Source organism: Brachionichthys hirsutus, chromosome 7 (assembly GCF_040956055.1).
Source record: "Brachionichthys hirsutus isolate HB-005 chromosome 7, CSIRO-AGI_Bhir_v1, whole genome shotgun sequence".
Taxonomy (NCBI): domain Eukaryota; kingdom Metazoa; phylum Chordata; class Actinopteri; order Lophiiformes; family Brachionichthyidae; genus Brachionichthys; species Brachionichthys hirsutus.
This window is the reverse complement of record NC_090903.1, coordinates 15,396,119-15,404,095: the sequence shown is the minus strand read 5'-3', so window position 1 is coordinate 15,404,095 and position 7,977 is coordinate 15,396,119. Positions and strand designations below refer to the sequence as shown.

The 7,977-nt window shown below is 49.5% G+C and overlaps 1 protein-coding gene across 1 annotated transcript in view; it reads left to right on the top strand.

Annotated features, from left to right (window-relative positions):
• Positions 1-5,471, top strand: part of slc30a6 (solute carrier family 30 member 6) — an 11,109-nt gene extending 5,638 nt beyond the window's left edge. Inside the window, exons 6-13 of the mRNA XM_068740964.1 lie at positions 500-535; positions 1,121-1,215; positions 2,451-2,499; positions 3,478-3,597; positions 3,804-3,906; positions 3,994-4,041; positions 4,119-4,187; positions 4,317-5,471. Coding sequence (XP_068597065.1) covers positions 500-535; positions 1,121-1,215; positions 2,451-2,499; positions 3,478-3,597; positions 3,804-3,906; positions 3,994-4,041; positions 4,119-4,187; positions 4,317-4,823 — 1,027 coding nt within the window. The 3' untranslated portion in view covers positions 4,824-5,471. The remainder of the gene's footprint in view (positions 1-499; positions 536-1,120; positions 1,216-2,450; positions 2,500-3,477; positions 3,598-3,803; positions 3,907-3,993; positions 4,042-4,118; positions 4,188-4,316) is intronic.
• The last annotated feature ends 2,506 nt before the right edge of the window (positions 5,472-7,977 follow it).

Sequence of the window (7,977 nt, the reverse complement as noted above, 5' to 3'; positions counted from 1 at the left end):
AGGAAGAGGAGGAGCCGACGACCTCCAAGAAAAGAAAGACAAACCAGGAGTCAGACTTATGGCGACTCGTGTACCGAGTGCGTTAACGAGGCCTTCAGAACCGCGTCAACACAGACCAAGAACCCAAGAACCCCGGATTATTCTGCTTGACCTACGCCCCAGGCTTGTGTTTTTTTGAGGTACCGCAGGTACAAGTACTGATACATTCAGAATACTTCCGTCCGAGAACTTTCCGGAATGCTTCCTGAATAAATGAGCACCGACGGTGTCGCCAGGTAACGTAATCCCAAATCCCTGATCTGACTGATCTACGGAGAAGAGTCCACATCGCTGAGACGTCTGGGCCGACTCGGGCCGACTCGGGCCGACTCGGGCCGACTCGGGCCGACTCGGACCGACTCGGGCCGACTCGGGCCGACTCGTTTGTTCCGATCGGATCGTCGGATCAGCGGTTGAAATGCTTGGAGTGACTTTTGACTGATGGTTTGTGTTTTGTCAGCGTGGAACGTTTCCTGGAGCAGCCTGAGGTCCACACGTAAGTACAAGTACACAAACGCAAGTAGAAGTACACGAATGTAAGTAGAAGTACATGAACGTAAGTACAAGTACATGAACGTAAGTACAAGTACACGAACAGCGTCCGTTTACCTGTAAACGGGACACAAACAAATACTCCTCCCTCCCTCCCTCCCTCTCTCTCTTCCTCTCTCCCTCTCTCCATCATCGCTCCATAATACAACAGATTAACGGCATCTTTATAATCTAAAACACGGTGAGATTTAAACCCGTCTCCCGTGACCTAACCCTAACCCTCCCCCCCCCCCCGGTGGATGTGATTGGACAGCATTAACCGTAGAGACAGGTGTCGGTTGGGTTGAGAGACATCCACTCTCATTCTCTCTCTCTCTCGGGGGGGGGGGGGGGGGGGGGCAGTGGACTGAACACTCCAGGTCAGATGTTCACTTTAGACGGACACGCCCACAGGTGTGCTAAGCACACAGGTAGCGTTAACCCCGCCCCCCCATATAAATGTCTGCTGATGATGGGTGTGTCCAGTGATTTGATTGGTTCCGATCCGTCCCCGAGTGTCTGCTCAGCGTCCGTCCGTCTGTCCCTGCAGGGGACGCCTTCTGGTCGGGACCTTCGTCGCCCTCGTCTTCAACCTGCTGACTCTGCTGTCCGTCAGGAACAAACCGTTCTGCTACGTCTCTGAAGGTGCGTCCAGCCTGGAGGCGTGGCCTGTGCACCCCCCCCCCCCTCCTGGCCGATGATGTCATCACTAACAGCTGACGGAGCTCCAGACTCGCTCTCTGGTGGAGCGACACTGAGTGTGTTACGTAACGTGTTCCAGACGGAGTTAATGCAGCGAACCAGAGGACAGAGACACGCCAGAGACACGTCAGAGACACGAAGACACGTCAGAGACACGACAGAGACACGAAGACACGTCAGAGACACGACAGAGACACGAAGACACGTCAGAGACACGTCAGAGACACGTCAGAGACTCGTCAGAGACACGCCAGAGACTCGTCAGAGACACGCCCGAGACTTGTCAGAGACACGTCAGAGACACGCCAGAGACTCGTCAGAGACACGCCCGAGACTTGTCAGAGACACGTCAGAGACACGACAGAGACACGACAGAGACACGAAGACACGTCAGAGACACGAAGACACGTCAGAGACACATCACAGACGCGTCAGAGACACGAAGACACGTCAGAGACACATCACAGACGCGTCAGAGACACGAAGACACGTCAGAGACACGTCAGAGACACGAAGACACGTCAGAGACACACACACACAGTTGAGGGTTGAGACGAGGATTTATTGTTTTGTAAAAACAGAGGAGGTCCTTTCATCTTCATCCCTCGCCGTGATGAAGAGGCGGAGTCTCTCCCAGGTGGACAGACTGTTTAGCCTGAATGGATCAACCTCTGACCCGTCTCTCTCTCTCTCTCTCTTTCTCTTTCTCTCTGTCTCTCTTTCTCTTTCTCTTTCTCTGTCTCTGTCTCTCTCTCTCTCTCTCTCTTTCTCTTTCTCTCTGTCTCTCTCTTTCTCTGTCTCTGTCTCTGTCTCTCTCTCTGTCTCTCTCTCTGTCTCTCTCTTTCTCTTTCTCTCTGTCTCTCTTTCTCTTTCTCTCTCTCTCTGTGTCTCCCTCTCTCTCTCTCTCTCTCTCTCTTTCTCTTTCTCTCTGTCTCTCTCTTTCTCTGTCTCTGTCTCTGTCTCTCTCTCTGTCTCTCTCTCTCTCTCTCTCTTTCTCTTTCTCTCTGTCTCTCTTTCTCTTTCTCTGTCTCTGTCTCTCTCTCTGTCTCTCTTTCTCTGTCTCTCTCTCTGTCTCTCTCTCTGTCTCTCTCTTTCTCTTTCTCTCTGTCTCTCTTTCTCTTTCTCTCTCTCTCTGTGTCTCCCTCTCTCTCTCTCTCTCTCTCTCTCTCTCTCCCCAGCCGCCAGCAGCAGTTGGCTCCAGGAACACGTGGCGGATCTGAGTCGAAGGTAAGACCTTCATTGTTCATCCTCAGGTGGTCTGACGTTTCCATGGTGACGCACTGCAGACTGACGCGGTTGCTCAGGGCGACAGCCTGGAACGGTTCATCAGAACTGAGCTGTGATTGGCTGAGAGAGCAGATGGGAACATGAAGTGTGTGTGTGTGTGTGTGTGTGTGTGTGTGTTGTGACAGTCTGACCTCACGTCAGCCCAGCAGGTGAAATGAGCTCTGGTCTCGCTGGACAGTCAGAGTCTGGTTCCGGTTCCAGTCTGGTTCTGGTTCTGGTTCTGGTTCCGGTTCTGGTTCTGGTTCTGGTCCCTGTTCTGGTTCTTGTTCTGGTTCCGGTTCTGGTCCAGGTTCTGGGTCTGGTTCCGGTTCTGGGTCCATGTTCTGGTTCCCGTTCTGGTTCTGGTTCCTGTTCCGGTTATTGTTCTGGTTCCGGTTCTGGTTCCGGTTCCGGTTCATGTTCTGGTTCTGGTTCCTGTTCCGGTTCTGGTTCCCGTTCTGGTTCCGGCCCACAGCGTTCCTGCTGCACTGACGGAACCGTCGACTAGCTGTAGCTTCTGAACGCTCTCCTCCGTCAGTCCCTCCAGCAGGTTGTCTGTCTGTCTGAACAACAACAGACACTGATCATGTGACCCCCCCGCCCCCCCCCCGGGACTCTAGATCGCTGCCCTTTGATGTATTGGAAATTCAATCTGACGCTCAGGACGGAACCGATTCACCGGAGATGCGCGCATTGACCCGTTGAATCGGTTCCAGGAACGCGAGGCTGGTGTGTCTCTCAGAGCGGGGGTCGCAGGTCAACCGGGGGGGGGCACAAACGTGACTCGTTGAAGTGGAAGAGAATCTCCCATGACTGAAACGGGTTCCAGGTTCAGGTTCTACTGGGTTCTGCTGGAGAACGTTTGATGCTAATCCTGCTTTGTGTGTGTGTGTGTGTGTGTGTGTGCGTGCGTGCGTGTGCGTGCGCGTGCGTGTGCAGCGTGTGTGGCATCGTTCCAGGTCTCAGCAGCGTTCTGCTGCCGCGCATGAACCCGTTTGTCCTGATCAACGCGGCCGGCGCCCTGTCCCTCTGCGTCACCTACGTGCTCATCGAAATCAAGTAAGGGTTAGCGCGTTAGCAAGGGTTAGCGCGTTAGCGCCGGCGTCCAACCAGTCAGAGCGAGGCGGCACGGCTTATTCACGCCTGACCCGTCTGCGTAAACACGATGAAACTTTAATGGGGGGGGGGGGGGGGGGGGACCAATCGTCTGAGAGGAGCCACCCGGTTAGCGGTTAGCGGCTAGCATTAACGTTCCCGTTTCTCAGCAACTACGACGTGGTGGACACGGTGTCGGCCGTCGCCATCGCGCTCATGACCTTCGGCACCATGTACCCCATGAGCGTCTACAGCGGCAAAGTGCTGCTGCAGGTAACGGGGGGGGGGGGGGGGGCGGGGGTCACCTTTCTCTGCTCACCTGTGTCGACAGGACGCTAATCCTTACGAATGCACCCACAGACCACGCCCTCACACGTCATTGGCCAGCTGGACAAACTGCTCAGAGAGGTGGGTGTCGCCGGACACGCCCCCGGTCTGAGGGGGGGGGGGGTCTCATGGGCTCATTGTTCCTTGTGTCCAATCAGGTTTCCACTCTGGACGGCGTGCTGGAGGTTCGTAACGAACACTTCTGGACAGTCGGCTTCGGGACGCTGGTAGGTTTGTAGGATTCTGGATGATGGTGGGGGGGGAGCGTGGGGGGGGGCATCGGTTGGTTGTTGCCCCACTGCCGACCCGATCGTCCGTATGTCCAAGCTCCGCCTCTAACCCCTGTTCCGTTCCAGGCCGGCTCCGCCCACGTCCGGATCCGGCGGGACGCCAACGAGCAGCTGGTTCTGGCTCACGTCACCAACCGGCTGCTGCCGCTCGTCCCCGCGCTGACGGTCCAGATCTTCAAAGACGACTGGACCGGGCCGTTCCTCACCGGGGTCCTGTCCCCCGCCTCCTCCGTCTCTGCTCCGCCCCCTCCTGCCGAAGTCTACGCCGGCCTCTCCTCGCTGCCTCCTCCGCCGCCGCCGTCCGATCCGCTGACCTCGACCCCCTCCAAGCCCAGCAGCCCCCCTCCAGAGTTCGCCTTCAACACGCCGGGAAGGAACGTGCAGGCGGTGGTGCTACCGGCGCCGGGGAGCCACGCCCACCGGGCCTACGGAGGGATGCTGGGTCAGGGGGCGGGGCACGGAGACGCTGCGGGAGGGGGCGGGGATCCTTACAGAACTGTGGCCTACAGCGGGTCGACGGTGCCGCTCCGGTTTGGAACCCGCAACCCTCTGGCTCCTCCCTTCAGACCGTGACGGTTTAGGGGCGTGTCGCTTCTAAAGATTCTGGGTCGGACGGCGCCTCACTTCCTGCACGGACGTCAGGAGGCGGTTCTTAGCACCCTGCTGCGTGACCGGGGGGGCTGTTGGGGTATTTATCCAGAAGTTGCCCCAGATGTTGTTGTTTTTCTCTGAGCAGCGCCACCGCGGGGCAGAAGATCAGAAAATGAAACCGTCATCTGGCCGTGAGGTCAGAGGTCGCGCGTCCTGAGGATGGATTTATATTTAGGGATGCGGATGCAGATATTGTTTTTATCTTTGTGTTTTTAAAGCTCGTTTTACATTAAATTTGGGGATAAAAACCTTTTTGGCGTCGGAGACGAGGAATTAAAGTGAAACTGAAAGCATCAAACGGGAACGTTTTTACAAATCGGTCTAAACATCCGACCTTTGACCTCGACTCTGTAAATACACTGACAAAAATAAATCCACATTTATAAAATCCGGTTTGTTTACAACGTAAATTGATACATGGTGGGCGCGCAGCACCCGCCAGGCCACGCCCGCAAGGCCACGCCCGCCAGGGCGTCTGTGTGTCTGCTGTGTCTGAAGAACTTCGTTACCCATAATCCCTCGCCCGTTCTCGTTTCCGTTCGGCGGCTTCTATAACGGATTTCCACCGAACAATCAAAGAAGGACTTTTCCCCGGCAGCTTATCGGGCCTTCTGCGCTCGACGACCTTAAGCCTCTAAAAAGGTCCGCGGGCATTTGAGAGGTCGGCGCCGCGCCGACGGCATTAGCGCCGACCTCCGATGCTTGTTGCTAAACAAACCGGCGGAGCTTCTGTAATCCGAGCTGCAAATCCCTGGAAAACGAACCCGATCTGGGCTTCCTGGGTCAGCCCGACACGGCCGGGTCACCGGCGTCCTGCGCTCACGCTAGGGTGGCTAGCAGGAGATCAAAGGGACTGTTTGGGCTAGCATAGCATTTAGCATTCATTGCTGTCTCTGTGTGAGAGTAAATTCTTAAAACGCCAATGCTGCTAATGCTGCCTTAATGGTTAGCATGTATTTCAGCTGAACAAAAATGGCCGCCCCCCCACATCCCTAAACACATACTATTAAAAAGCAAACAAACTTGTAGCTCTGTGATTGGTCCAAGAGAGGGAGCCCGGGGAGAGAAAATAAGACATTTAGCTTCAAAGCCCCCCCCCCCTCACACACACACACACACACACAGACTTATCGCTACCCTTGATTAACCCCATTGGCTCGTGTGTGTCGGACGTTAACGTGGAGTGACAGGCGAGTCTCCGGGTCAGTCTCTGGGATGGTTCGGGGCCCGGGCCGTCCTGGATGCCCACTAAACGGTCTCCTTGGTGGGGCAGCGCCGGTGGGCCCCCAGTGGGCTCCGGTGGGCCCCCAGTGGGCTCCCGGTGGGCTCCCGGTGGGCTCCGGTGGGCTCCGGTGGGCTCCCGGTGGGTACGATCCGCCCCCTGCATGTACAATGTGTGCTAACGCTGTTAGCTCAGCGGCTACGATGGAGAGTTAGTTTGTGAGTCTGAGTCGTACAAGCTGAAGAAGAACGGCGTCAAACTAGTCCCCTCTTCTTCAGGTCTTTTAAACTAGTTTCCATTATCTTAACGAACTGATAATGAATCATAATAATAATAAACTTCTTTGACTCGTTCTGAATTTAAAATAGAAAAGGCGCTCAGTATTTAGAATATTGTAAGAATACTCTTCATTTCGTAATCCAAAATAATAATCTGATTGTTTATCAGTCTGTCCATAAATTATAGGATTATAATTAAATAGAGTAATAATTAATGTGGGCTCAGTCGGGATTTTATTTTTTTAGTAGTATTTTAAATATTACTGCAGTAATATGATTATGAAGTAATATTTTAAATATTATTGCAGTACTTGTGTTTATTCCACTTCATATTAGTTTGTAAAAGTTCATTGGAGAGGTAAACGAGTCGGTGATACTGATCAATCAATAAAGCTTCATTTGATCACTTTGGGTTTATTAACTGAGCTCGTAAAGTTCAGGAGCATTTCAAGATTAGAACTAAATATTTGTTTGTATTTTAGACGCCACCTTCAACTTGGTTTATACACTTAATTACAAAATCAATGTTCAATAATTATTGATAATGAGAATTTAAACCAGCCACGAGATGTGAGTAAATAGTGATGCGTTCCCAGTTCCTGATCAGCGAATAATTAACCACGAATCCACTCATTAAAGCATATTGATTCCTGATTCCATCAATTTGTTATTTACTATGATCTTTTGTGCGATGATAATATAAGTAGAAAAAATGTGTTTAAAAAGTTATGATGACTTTTAATTATGTGTTTTTGAAAATAATAAAACACACAAACATTATTATGGAAATGAAATGAAAGATATGTTTAATAATGTCACCAATATGTTTCACGACAGTAAAAGCACCATTTTAAAATGTAGTATTTCACTTATTTCTTTCCACCAAACTAAAGAATGACTCAAATTTAAATTCTGTTTTTCATATTAGATCTGTGCTCAATGAAACACAAATAGAAATAGAATTTTAAATGTAAATAAAGAATAAAAATTAATATGTTTCATATTTCTAAAACAATACTTTTATATTTCTACAACAATATATTTTATGTTTCCCTAATATTTTTATATTTCTACAATAATATTTGTATATTTCTACAATAATAATTTTTATATTTCCAGAATATTTTTATATTTCTACAATAATATTTTGGGGATTCTACAATGATCTTCTAATATTTCTATTCTAATATTTTTTATATTTCTATAATAATTTTTATATTTCTACAATAATATTTTTTATATTTCTATAATAATATTCTTTATATTTCCATAATAATATTTCTATAATAATACTTTATATTTCTACAATACTATTTTTTTTATTTTTATATTTCTATAATAATACTTTATATTTCTACAATAATATTTTTATATTTCTATAATAATATTTTTTAATATTTCTATAATATCTTTATACTGTATTTCTATAATATTTTTTTATGTTTTTTTAATAATATTTTTTCTTTTTTTATTTCTATAATAATATTTCTATATTTCTATAATAATAATCAGCGACTTTCCTACGAACTGTTTGACCAGCATGTTGAGATGAAGACTTGTGTGTTACTTACAGAAG